The sequence below is a fragment of the Nerophis lumbriciformis genome, linkage group LG36, assembly GCF_033978685.3.
Source record: "Nerophis lumbriciformis linkage group LG36, RoL_Nlum_v2.1, whole genome shotgun sequence".
Taxonomy (NCBI): Eukaryota; Metazoa; Chordata; class Actinopteri; order Syngnathiformes; family Syngnathidae; genus Nerophis; species Nerophis lumbriciformis.
The window spans coordinates 23,358,584-23,372,500 of NC_084583.2; the positions used below are offsets into that span (position 1 = coordinate 23,358,584).

The following is a 13,917-nucleotide window of genomic DNA, read 5'->3' on the forward strand; positions in this document are numbered from 1 at the left end:
TAAAATCAATTCTAAAATGAACCGGGAGCCAGTGCAAACTCTCAAGGATTGGGGTTATATGCTGGCGTCTCCTGGCCCCTGTTAAAAGTCGTGCTGCCGCATTCTGGACTAACTGCAACCGGGAGAGAGCTTTTTGGCTAATGCCAGCATAAAGTGCATTGCAGTAGTCCAGGCGACTTGAAATAAAAGCATGCACGACTTGTTCAAAAAGGTTAAAAGATAAAAACGGTTTTACCTTTGCTAAAAGACGAAGATGATAAGAACACGATTTTAAAACGCCATTGACTTGTTTGTCAAGTTTAAAATCGCTGTCTATAGTGACGCCAAGGCTGGTGACTTTGGGACGCACATACCGTATTTTCCGCACCATAAGGCGCCCTGGGTTAAAAGCCGCGCCTTCAATGAACGGCATATTTCAAAACTTTGTCCACCTATAAGCCGCCCCGTGTTGTAAGCCGCATCTAACTGCGCTAAAGGAATGTCAAAAAAACAGTCAGATAGGTCAGTCAAACTTTAATAATATATTAAAAACCAGCGTTCTAACAACTCTGTTCACTCCCAAAATGTACGCAAATGTGCAATCACAAACATACGTATATCAACATGGACAGAGCTGCGTGAAAAAAGCCACCCGGCCTCTTCGCGTAAACTTAAACTTACCTTAACCACTCGCTCATCTTTTCTTCATCCATCCCTTCGAGTTAGCTTTTATGATGACGCCGGCTGGAAAGGTCTCTTTTGGCAAGGTCTTCCTTTTGAATATCACCATGGGTGGAAGTTTCTGGCCATTAGCATGGCAAGCTAGAACCACAGTGAAGGATGACTTCTCATTCCCTGTGGTGCGAATATTCACCGTACGTGCTCCCGTTGTATCCACAGTGCGTTTCACAGGAATATCAGTTGCTGTGAAATAGTAATCCGTGTGTGGATGGAGAGATTGCGTCTTTTCATGAACCGGATCCCTGACGCTTAGTAGGAGCCATTTTGTGGTCTTTACAGATGTAAACACACAAAGGAAATGAAACGTACGGTGATATCCACGCGCTTTTTCTTCTTCTACGCGGGCGGGTGGTTGCTTACAGTAGAAGAAGAAGCGCTTCCTGTTCTATGGGGGCGGGTGCTTACCTTGGCGGTTGCTTGCGTAGAAGAAGAAGCGCTTCCTGTTCTACCGGGAAAAAAGATGGCGGCTGTTTACCGAAGTTGCGAGATCGAAACTTTATGAAAATGAATCGGAATATTAATCCATATATAAAGCGCACCGGGTTAAAAGCCGCACTGTCAGCTTTTGAGTAAATTTGTGGTTTTTAGGTGCGGCTAATAGTGCGGAAAATACGGTAATTTTGCAATGGTCCCAAGTCAGTGAGGGCCGGACCAAACACTAAAATTTCCGTTTTTCCCTCATTCATTATTAAAAAATTCTGGGCTAACCAAGCCTTGACGTCGCATAGACAGTTGAGAAGGGGTGTCAGGGGGCCGTGGCCTTTTGAAATAGGCATATAAATTTGGCAGTCGTCTGCATAAAAGTGATAAGAAATACTGATTAAAAAACATTAATATAGCATGTACTACAAAGAACTACAGTTGTGTTAGGAAATAATGTAATCATTCTGTTGAACGTTCACCTTGGGGAGCAGACTTTTGTCTTTGTATGGGCTGCTTCTCCGTCGTGTAACAATACTAACCAGGAAATCGTCGAGAGGTGACCGCAAGTAATATGTACTGTAGGTCTGTGTACAAAAGGTAATGCGTGACTGTCCAGTTGAGTCGGGAGACAGGACAAACTGAAACATGTCAAACAGCATTGGGAGTTTTTCCATGTTTTAGTAGAGAAATGTTTGTTGTCTGGATGCTTTTGGCTGCATGCCACGAACGCTGGCTGCGGCTTGTGTGATGCAGAGTAAGGTTCCTGGACATGTCGTCTGCTTCTTTTCCTTCACGGATTGTGTCGATCTCTAACTGTGGACAAATACTACTTCAATCGAGGACGGGAAAGGAGCTCGCAACTTAAAGCATCAGAGCGACTATTTGTATCCCTGAATACTCGTTAGTTGAGGAGGTACTACTGTACTTTCTCTTAAATACATTTCAGTCGTCCCACAAAAGCGCGTTTGAAGTAGGTTGTCCAAAATCTGGCCTTGATGCTGGTATTTACACAGCTTAAATTGCTTGTTAGTCCGACTGGGAACATGTTGTTTTTAGTGTGTGTAGCTCTTATGCTAATGAGCTGTTTGTTTACACATGTGTCTGACATAGTGTGGCTCTAAGAAGCACTTTTTACACATACACTGTAACTCTACACTTAATAGATACCTTATATCACATACATCAACGTAACATTAAGGGGGTGAGATAAAAGGTCACAAACTGTAGCAATACTAAGATAGCTAACATTACAGCCACTTTTTAAAAGCAACATCATGGTAGGTTAGCCTCTTTGCTGAAAGAAAACTAAATGATCAAACTTACAGCTCATACTTCTGCAGACGGTACATCATTTCCAGTTAAAGGTAGCCATTGAACACACAAAAAAATCACCTAAACTCAGAATGTGGACGATATGAGTTATTTAAACATAACTCCACATGAAAAGGTATACCGTAAAGTCAAAGTAAATGCACAAAGCCCTATTCCAGGGGTCTTACCTGTGACTTACCTGTGAGCTGTAGAGCACCACCTGATTTTGAGTAGCTCACTAAAGGGTAAACTATATAACCGTTGTATTCAGGCATTATGCCACTATTTGTTGACACATTAACACACTATATACTCAGCTTTGTAAATAAAGTACAATTTAAATTTTGCCATTCATAAAAATAAAAAACAAGTCACCTTTTTTCTTTTTGTCAAAGAAGTCCTAATAGTGGTGGTAGTTAGACCCCTGCCCGATACAGTATACATCTTCAATAAACAAAATGCTTTTCTCTGGTCAGTTAGGACATTATCAAATGTGTTTGATGTTAATTGTGTCATTCTCTTGCTCAGTCCAACAGCCCAAAGAAAAGACTTGCTCCATCGGTGCAACATGTGGATGGCGATGTGGTATGGGCTAAGTTCAACAGACGGCCCTGGTGGCCATGCCGAGTTCTCTGCGACCCTCAACTGGGCCTCCACACCAAGATGAAAAGTAAGCTTTCATTTAAACATTCTTGTTGTTTTGTCAAGACGGGACAGTACAAAAATTTTGGGTTCCCAAGGACGAGACAAGATTTGAACATTAATTCAAAGCAGGGGCGCCATGTGAGGTTGTGACAATTCCATGGGCCCCTGACCTGCATGTACTGTGTGTGCGGCAGTGACGTGCAGTCACTAGAGGCAGGTGAGGCGGGGCCTCACCTGCCATCATGGAAAGAAAAAAAAAAGTAAAAAGAAAAAAAAATGTAAATTGTTATATGTATCCAGTGATTATACTATAAAGTTATTTTCCATTTAACTTCACCAGTTTTAGATTATTTTTATTCAAATTCGCTGAATTTTCACATTTGCCGTTCAAATACTGAGAAGAGACGGTGCGGTGAACAGCAGCCAGTTGAGGCACGTCACTCAGTGCCTCAACATGGATTGCGCAATGACTCGGCTAACTGCTGGCCTGCTGTGCAGTGAGACTGTATTGCTATATGAATTATATTATACATTTCCATAGTTTAGTTAGCTGAGGTATATAATGTACAGTGTATTTTGTCAACAACTGTATGTGTGTAAAGTATTTCTTGTGCTGAGCGATCATAAAACGGCTGCAAAAGACGCACTGGCTGAGGCTCGCCTCCTGCACCCCCGCCGTAGAATTGTTATATCAACTAAGCTACTAAAGCTTTCCACGTGCAAGATTGAATCTATTTAAAAAAATGATTTCATAAGAAGCCAAAAAATGCAAAAACTATAATGTTGGTGTTGGAGGAGTTGTGAATGACTGCAGGGACACAACATTAGATACACCTGCAGACTGCAGGTGTACCTAATTCACAACTCTTCCAACATGAACATTATTGTTTTTGCACTTTTTGGCTTCTTATTAAATAACTTTTGTAACCTATTTTCATGGGCTTTCCTCTTTGTGATGTTAAGTTCCTGTTATACAGTATATGCCTTGAGCTCTTATTTTGAAGGCGCTAAGAGCGGAAGTGATGTCACGTTGCGGAGGTTTTTGAAAGAAGGTAAATAAAGTGGTCCTCGTGTAAACTGGAGCCTCCGTGTTTGTTATTTTGTAGTTTCATACAGTATAGGCGACATTTATAAACCCTCGGTTACACTTTTTTAAATAGATTCAATCTTGCACGTGGAAAGTTTAAGTGAGGGCTTTAGTTGCGGCGCATGGACTTAATTTCTAAGTAAAGGTAAGACCATAATAACGTTTTTTTTATTAAATGTGCTTTTTTGTGTGCTACAGTTTGTATGTGTAAAGTTAAAGTTAAGTTAAAGTAGCAATGATTGTCACACACACACTAGGTGTAATGAAATGAGTCCTCTGCATTTGACCCATCCCCTTGATCACCTCCTGGGAGGTGAGGGGAGCAGTGGGCAGCAGCGGCGCCGCGCCTGGGAATCATTTTTGGTGATTTAACCCCCAATTCCAACCCTTGATGCTGAGTGCCAAGCAGGGAAGAATGCTGGTATGAGCTTTTAAACATAACCCGTTAACTTCTGCCAATCAAATGGTGAATAAGATACTCTTTAGGGTTCATATGTTTGTAAATCTGACTGTGATGAAGTCAGTGCCTCACCAGCCATCAACCTCACCGCACGTCACTGGTGTGCGGGTGGGTGGAGGGGGGAAATCATGGTTTTAAAAAAAAATCCTAAAAGTGCGCCTGCATTTTAGGTAATCTACCTCGCCAAGGTTTTTGATTGGACAAGGAAACATTGTTTTAATTTGGCTGGGTCAAAAAAACAATGCAGGTGCACTTTGAAGTTTTTGCATGCATGAGCTTTTAACTGTAGAACATATTTTAAAGAGAGTCGATTTGGCTGTTTTGTTTTATCTCTGGGCTACTGTAGTGGCATCTTGTTGCTGAGGGAAAGCAATTCAGTGTGTCCGGAGTGCTTCTCTGTTGTATCCACGATCAACAGTTTAGCCTGCTGCGTCTTCTATTCGCTAGCTTTGTTTGCTAGCTCTGTTTTATCTGTATGCAAAACACTCAGTGACTGATCTACGAAAGGTTTGCGTGTATTAAAACATGTGCAAACTTGATAGCACACAAGATATAGCACACAATATATCTCTCGTATGTTCATATTTGTACTTTGCACTAAATCTTGCATAGTCTTACTTGTATATAATGTTGATAGGTGACTAGTACCGTATTTTTGGGTTGGGGGCGTGGCTAAAAGGGGAGGAGTATATTTACAGCTAGAATTCACCAAGTCAAGTATTTCATATATATATATATATATATATATATATATATATATATATATATATATATATATATATATATATATATATATATATATATATGTTAGGGTTAGGGTGACCTTTGCAAGGTCTCTGTGCGATGGAAAATTACTATATTGTGATATCGAGTATACGTTCTCACGCAGTTGCTTTTCCTGTCTCTCCTTTTCACAGACAGCAAGCGCACCTTCTTACATACGTCACATACTGTTACATCATACGTCACACATCACATACTGTCACATACGTATACGCCCTCCCCGAGCAGAGAGGTAGCAGCATGGCTAACATTAGCTGTGATGCTAGCGGTGATACAATAAAAAGAAAGTGGAAATCTGGAGGAAGAATTCATTCCCAAGAAAAACAGCAGGGGGTCCATCGTCTGGCGGTGGTTTGGCTTCTAGTGGGAAGATGTCGAACAGATAACCGTAAATTGTCAAGTGTGGGGCAAAAGCATTGCTATAAAAAGTAGCATTACTGCTGTAACAAACAGTTCAGGGTGTCCCAAGTTACCGGAGTGTAAGGAGGAGGAGTTTTGTCCCTCCAGAGTTGCCGTAGGGCTGTGACGTAGGGTGTGTGTGGTTGTGGAAGGAGGTGTGTGATGTTGACATTAAAGAAGCGGTGGCTACCGAACCTGCTCTAATGTCTCCCGTTTATTATTTTATTAGATAAGTACACCGTATAGGCGAACCCAGGACACTCGGCTACACTGCTAATATGTAGCATCATTTGAAAAGTCACCCACTAAACAATGAAGAGTGCTTACTCCGCACGTCAATATCTCCGTTTGGTGCCACACGCCCACACCATCAAAATGCAGAGGCAAACATTTCCAGATCAACACCGTATGAAAAAAATAGTGATTTTTTTAGTTGTGATTTTCTTCTCTGCATGAAAGTTTAAAATGAGCATATATTAATGCAGTATGAAGAAGAATGTTTTAATGTAGACACATTGAATCATCATACTGTTGTGATTATATGCATCAAGTGTTCATTCAAGGCTAAGGCAAAATATCGAGATATATATCGTGTATCGCGATATGGCCTTAAAATACAGCGATATTAAAAAAAGGCAATATCGCCCAGCCCTAATTGCAATATCCATTTTCTTGCATCTGGGACATTCTAGTGCTTGTTCCCAGTTGGTACCAGCATCTCCCGAAGCGCCCCTTCGGCGCTCTAGAGCGGGTTCTGTTGTAGATGCACTGCAGGACTGCCTCTAAAATACCCAGGAAAAGTGGTGCATGCCTGCTGCATGTTTCAAAACATAGCAAAACGCCACAGATAGGAGCATGAGAACATGAACATAAATGTGCATTATATACGTATCTCAATGGTAAAAGCTACGGAGTACACATAAAAACCTCAATTAAATAAGGCTGCACCAATTCTGCAATTGATATAAATTGTACACACAGTCTTTGTAGATCACACGCAACATGTCAAACATAGAATATGATAGAACGGACTTTATTGTCATTATATTTACATATAACGAGATTAAGTACTCCAACTTAAGGTGCGGTAGTGGCAACAAATATGGGATAAAAATAAATTACACAAGAAGTAATAAAGATAAAACTAAGAATTGAAATAAATAGACTACTATCCAATAAAAATAATACGCAATCCTGTACAATATACAAAATACTGTACAATATACAGAACAAGACAAGAGTACCGGAGTGATAACAATCAGTGTCGGATGTATTGCACTCGAAGGGTAATATTGCACAGTAAGGTATTAGGGTAGGATATTGTATAAGGCAGGGGTCGGCAACCCAAAATGTTGAAAGAGCAAACATGACACAAACCTCCCTAATTGTTATAAAGCACATTGTTTATATTAAACATGTTTCACTGACTCAAGTATTTGGCGAGCGCCGTTTTGTCCTACTAATTTTGGCGGTCCTTGAACTCACCGTAGTTTGTTTACATCAGGGGTCGGCAACCCAAAATGTTGAAAGAGCCATATTGGGCCAAAAATACAAAAACAAATCTGTCTAGAGCCGCAAAAATTAAAAGCCATATTACATACAGATAGTGTGTCTTGAGATATAAATTGAATTAAGAGGACTTAAAGGAAACTAAATTACCTCAAATATAGCTACAAATGAGGCATAATGATGCAATATGTACATATAGCTAGCCTAAATAGCATGTTAGCATTGATTAGCTTGCAGTCCTGCAGTGACCAAATATGTCTGATTAGCACTCCACACAAGTCAATAACGTCAACAAAACTCACCTTTCATGCACAACGTTAAAAGTTTGGTGGACAAAATGAAACAGAAAAAGAAGTGGCATAAAACACGTCCTAGAAAGTCGGAGAAAGTTATACATGTAAACAAACTACGGTGAGTTCAAGGACCGCCAAAATTAGTAGGACAAAACGGCGCTCGCCAAATACTCGAATCAGTGAAGCATGTTTAATATAAACAGTGTGCTTTGTAACAATTAGGGAGGCTTGTGTCATGTTTGTCCTCCTACAGAAACCAAAAATAAAACAAAAAATAAAATGTTTTCCCCTCATCTTTTTCCATTTTTCATACATTTTGTAAAAAGCTCCAGAGAGCCACGAGGGCGGCGCTAAAGAGCTCTAGAGCCGCGGGTTGCCGACCCCTGGTATAAGGGTATATTATTTATTATAAGTTAGAGTTCAAGATGGTGACAGCTCTGGGAAAGAAGCTGTCTCTGAGCCTGCTTGTTCTGGCTCTGATTTACCTGTAGCGCCTGCCCGATGGTAGCACGTCGAACAGGTGGAAGCCAGGGTGTGTACTGTCCTTGCAGATGTTTTTTGCTCTGTTGAGACAACGGGAGTTGTGTAAATCCTTCAGGGAGGGGAGGGGGCAGCCGATGATTTTTTTGTGCAGACTTTATGACCCTCTAAATCGCCATTTTGTCTGCTTCAGTGCGGCTGGCGTACCACACTGTTATGCAGTACGTCAGCAGCCTGTAAACAACTAGTTTGCGCACGCTGTTTAGCACATAGTATTTGGATCTTACTAGATCAGGCCCTAAATGTGTGTTTCCAATCCTTTTTGCGTGTCCAGTCGTATATGCTTTTTATAAAAAAAACTTCTGATCTCACGAGACAGCTTTTTCTCTAAACAACTATTGTCACATTTTAAATCTGGTGAAATCTCATCCCACCTGCTTGTGTGTGTTTTAGCTATACAGTCTTTTGCATATTTTTGTGTTCTTGTGTCTTGTGTTGGTGTATGTTATAATCAGTCTGGCAATTGTATTTTAAGCATGATGTACAATATACAGTATATTTTGGTTTTGGAATAAAGTAATTAAAGTTAAAGTTAAAGTACCAATGATTGTCACACACACACTAGGTGTGGCGAAATTATTCTCTGCATTTGACCCATCACCCTTGATCACCCCCTGGGAGGTGAGGGGAGCAGTGGGCAGCAGCGGTGGCCGCGCCCGGGAATCATTTTTGGTGATTTAACCCCCAATTCCAACCCTTGATGCTGAGTGACAAGCAGGGAGGAAATGGGTCCCATTTTTATAGTCTTTGGTATGACTCGGCCGGGGTTTGAACCCACAACCTACCGATCTCAGGGCGGACACTCACAATCCGAGTGACAGGGCAGGACATCATAATCTTATGTTTCTTTTCAGACTCATTCCTTGTTTTTTTGTTGTCTTCTGGATGATTTATGTTTTTAGTGCTGCAATTTGGTTTGAAAGTCTCTTCATGGAGACTTCATTTTATATTATTTTTGTTATAATAAAATCCATTAAAAGAAGACCGTAAACAGATATATCTTTAATGGGAAACATGTTGACAGCATTTAAATCAATATTTTGTTTTTGCCCCAGTTCCCAGTCCTCGTCCCTGTCGCATGTATTTTCTGGAGACCATTGGAGAGATTGTGGAGTCTGCCTGGGTCCCTGGGAACGCCATTTTTCCTTTCCATGGACTCTATGAGTTTGACGACCTGCCCGTGCTCCGGCGGAGAGGCAAGCAGAAGGAGAAAGACTACAAGTACACGGTAACAATTCACATTATTCATTTTTTATACTGCTTGTCCTCATCTGGGGCACCGGTGAGCTTGATCCCATCCTGGCTAGAGATGGGAATTGATAGGAGTTTTCCGGTTCCAATTCCACTTTCGATTCTGCTTACAATTTGGTTCCTTAGCAGTTCTATTATCGATTATTTGGGGGGGGAAAAGAGAACAAAAAGGTGGATTAGCATCAGTTTAGTTTAGAGGTAACATGACCTTACAAAGCTAACAGTGAGATTTTTAAGGGAAACTGCACTTTTTTGGGAATTTTGCCTATTGTTTACAATCATTAGGAGAGACAAGAACACCATTTTTTTTGTTTTTAAAGATGAAACGCATGAAAGAGTCACCGTTGTAGCCTTCAAAGCCCTCTACAACAATTTCAAAACCCTCCAGCAACGTTTTATAACCACAGTGCAAGTCTATATATAATGTAGTAACAGACACGTTCATAACAATATGTAACATGTTCAATATTTACCGTATTTTTGATCATTTTAATAATTACCGGGACTGATTCATTCCACGCATTGATTTCTGTTTCCAGAGAAGCGCACATCTGTCTTCAAGCAATATGTGTGTTCCTACTTCCGGATCAAACAAAAGTGTGTTTTCTAATCATGGCAGACTTGGTAACAGACAACAAAGACGACTATTTTTGGACAAATGAGGATTTACAACCTTATACTTTTGAAGCAATTATTTGATAATAGACTTCGTGGCTTCATTGAAAAGCACACATTATTATCCGATTGTCAATATGGGTTCCGACAAAATAGGTCAACTTCATTAGCCTTAAGTGATCTAATAGAGAACATTACTAGTGGTATCGAGAAAAACAAATTTGTTTTAGGAATTTTTATTGACCTGCAAAAGGCTTTCGATACCATTGACCACCAGATTTTGGTAAATAAACTGGAAAACTATGGCATAAGGGGAGTGGCAGGGAAATGGCTGAAGAGCTACTTGAATGAGAGACAGCAGATTGTCCAGATCGACCAACATCAATCTACATTCATGAACATAACCTGTGGAGTCCCCCAGGGGTCGATACTGGGACCCACACTATTTATAATGTATATCAATGAAATATATAAAGTATCAACACTGCTGAAGTTCATCCTCTTTGCTGACGATACAACCATTACATGTGCAGGTGACGACCTGAAGCAACTTCTGGCCTCTGTAACTGAGGAGATGATCAAGTTAAAAACTTGGTTTAATACCAACAAATTGTCTCTGAATTTAAAGAAGACCAAAATCATGTTCTTTAGCAATCGCAAAAGTGAAATACTCATCAGGATTGTTATTGATGATATACCAATAGAATATGTTCAACAAAATTCATTCTTAGGAGTGGTAATAGATGAAAATATATCATGGAAACCTCATATAAGTTACCTAAGGACAAAAGTTGCTAAATGTGTTGGAATGATGAGGAGATCATGTCATTTATTGAACACCAATGCTCTGCTTTTATTGTATCATTCATTTATTATGTCATATCTAAACTATTGTGTTGAAGTCTGGGTAATTTTGACGGTATAAATGTGGAACTTGGAGCCAAGCTATTTTGACATAAATGGATTGCTTATCCAAAATCAACAGGAAACCTCCCAGGCCAGCTGGATTAGATGAACAACTGTACATTGAGTGTGTCACTTTAATATTGATCATACATGCAGCACGCCATGCATGTTAGTACAACTACAGTACATGCACTGTCTGGCTAGCTCAGTTGTGTACAAACAAAATATGAAATGTGGGCTAATACCTTACAAATACTGTAATATGATTGTTCATGTTTTCCAGTCAGTACAAATTGGTGTCGTATCGCAGTGTTGTGCGTTACAAACTCAAGCGCGTTTTGTGTGGTTGTAGAAGCTAAATTATGTCTTTCCGTAGTTAGCTTTTATGGCTAATACCGAAGCACGCCATGTTACTACGACAGAAAAAGTTCCTCAGTGTTCGCTCTTACAATAACAATGTTGCTACAGCTTGGTTATTATACAGGTACGGGATGTGTATTTGGCAGGTGCTAGTCCTAAGTGTCCCAATACTTTTGTCCAGTTTTAGTCCCAAGTGTCCCAATACTTTTGGCAAGTTGTAGTCCTAAGTGTCCCAATACTTTTGTCAAGTTGTAGTCCCAAGTGTCCCAATACTTTTGTCCAGTTTTCAGCCTAAGTGTCCCAATACTTTTGTCCAGTGGTAGTTATAAGTGTCCCAATACTTTTGTCTACTTTTAGTCCGAAGTGTCCCAATACTTTTGTCTAGTGTACCTACCTTGTCTGCATTGTGTGGGCATGCTGGTGCTTCCTGCTTTTAAGCAGCCATCTTGAGAAAACAGCAGCGCAGCAGCATCAGCGCAGCAGCATCAGCACAGCGGTTCTTTGAAGGCTCATAAAATCAAAACCGGAGCAGTTAGCAAAATTATTTCGATAACTTTTATTTGGAAGGGTTCAATCTCTCTCCTGTGTTAGTTTGAAGCTGAAACGACAAACGCGCTCAGAGGAGATAATGTTTGAAGAGAAGTGACCGGTTTATAAAAAAATGTTGTTTTGAAGGGGAAATTGCAAACTTCCTGTTGATTTTTGCTGAGGGTTGTCAATCTATGAAATGTAGGTGTAAGTGAGACCTACATAGAGGTTTTTGTTTCATGTCTCTCCGACTTTCCCAGTGGGAGTTACAGGCAGTTTTGTAATTTTTTTCTTCCGAGGAGCAGTTTTTTCTGCGTTTTATTAAAAAATTGCGGTAGAGCACAATTTTTAGATTTGGGGTTAGGTTTTTTCATTAGATTGCAATTTTAGCCAGTCCTGATGTGTGTGTTCAGTTTGGTGAGTTTTGAAGCATGTTAAGAGGGTCAAATTATAGCTCAAAGAGGCAAAAGTGACTGTTTTTAGTACTTTTTTGTCTTGAAGGGGGAATTGCCAACTTTCTGTTGATTTTTGCCCGATGATATACAATTATGAGAACTAGGTCTAAGTCAGACCTACATAGAGGATTTTGTTTCATGTCTTTCCGACCTTCCTAATGGGAGTTACAGGCAGTCTAGTTTTTTTTTTCCTAGGGGGCGCTAGAGCGCAATTTTGATTTTTGCGGGGGTTTTTTTTTATTAAAAGACAATTTTCGCAGGTCCTGATGTGTGGGTCAAATATGGTGAGTTTTGAAGCATGTTAAGTGGGTCAAATTAGTGCTCAAAGAGGCGGCGGAAGAATAATAATAAAGCCACCTAGAACGAGACGAATTTTATGTTAAAAAGCAAAAACAAACAAAAAAAAACTTTTGTCTTCTTGCCTCTCATAATGATTGTGAACAATAGGCAAAACTCCAAAAAAGTTCACCTTCCCTTTAAGAGGCACATAAGGCATAGCAAAAAATATTTTTGAAAGTGAATGTAAGAAATAAATATTCTTCTGTAGAATTTAACAAAATAAATGTGGAAATTACGCAAGAATGTAACATTTAGTAACATTTTTTAAACTTTTAAGAATCTTTTTGTAATCTCCTAGAAAATATACTGGTGTACTCAAAATATTAGAATGTTTTTTCTAGATTTACAGGGTGAAAATATCATATACCGTATTTTCCGCACCATAAGGCGCCCTGGGTTATAAGCCGCGCCTTCAATGAACGGCATATTTCAAAACTTTGTCCACCTATAAGCCGCCCCGTGTTGTAAGCCGCATCTAACTGCGCTAAAGGAATGTAAAAAAAACAGTCAAATAGGTCAGTCAAACTTTAATAATATATTAAAACCAGCGTGATGTGGGCGCGCATGGAATCGTATATCAACATGGACGAAGCTGCGTGAAAAAAGCCACCCGGCCTCTTCGCGTAAACTTAAACTTACCTTAACCACTCGCTCATCTTTTCTTCATCCATCCCTTCGAGTTAGCTTTTATGATGACGCCGGCTGGAAAGGTCTCTTTTGGCAAGGTCTTCCTTTTGAATATCACCATGGGTGGAAGTTTCTGGCCATTAGCATGGCAAGCTAGAACCACAGTGAAGGATGACTTCTCATTCCCTGTGGTGCGAATATTCACCGTACGTGCTCCCGTTGTATCCACAGTGCGGTTCACAGGAATATCAAAAGTCAGTGGAACCTCGTCCATGTTGATAATGTTCTCTGGCCGGATCTTTTTTTCAGCTATCTTGTTTTTACAATATGCACGGAAAGTAGCCAGCTTTTCTTGAAAGTCTTTAGGCAGTTGCTGTGAAATAGTAGTCCGTGTGCGGATGGAGAGATTGCGTCTTTTCATGAACCGGAAACCTGTCGCTTAGTAGGAACCATTTTGTGGTCTTTACAGATGTAAACACACAAAGGAAATGAAACGTAATATCCGCGCGCTTTTTCTTCTTCTACGGGGCGGGTGGTTGCTTACAGTAGAAGAAGAAGCGCTTCCTCTTCTATGGGGGCGGGTGCTTACCTTGGCGGTTGCTTGCGTAGAAGAAGAAGCACTTCCTCTTCTACGGGGAAAAAAGATGGCGGCTGTTTACCGTAGTT

General features: G+C 40.2%; 1 protein-coding gene across 4 annotated transcripts in view; it reads left to right on the top strand.

The window, feature by feature from the left end:
• nsd1a (nuclear receptor binding SET domain protein 1a) overlaps positions 1–13,917 on the top strand; it is a 91,050-nt gene that overhangs the window by 14,443 nt on the left and 62,690 nt on the right. For all 4 annotated transcript variants that reach the window (XM_061930587.2, XM_061930589.2, XM_072912501.1 and 1 more), the window contains 2 exons: positions 2,983–3,124; positions 9,226–9,398. In XM_061930587.2, the coding sequence (XP_061786571.2) occupies positions 2,983–3,124; positions 9,226–9,398 (315 nt within the window). The remainder of the gene's footprint in view (positions 1–2,982; positions 3,125–9,225; positions 9,399–13,917) is intronic.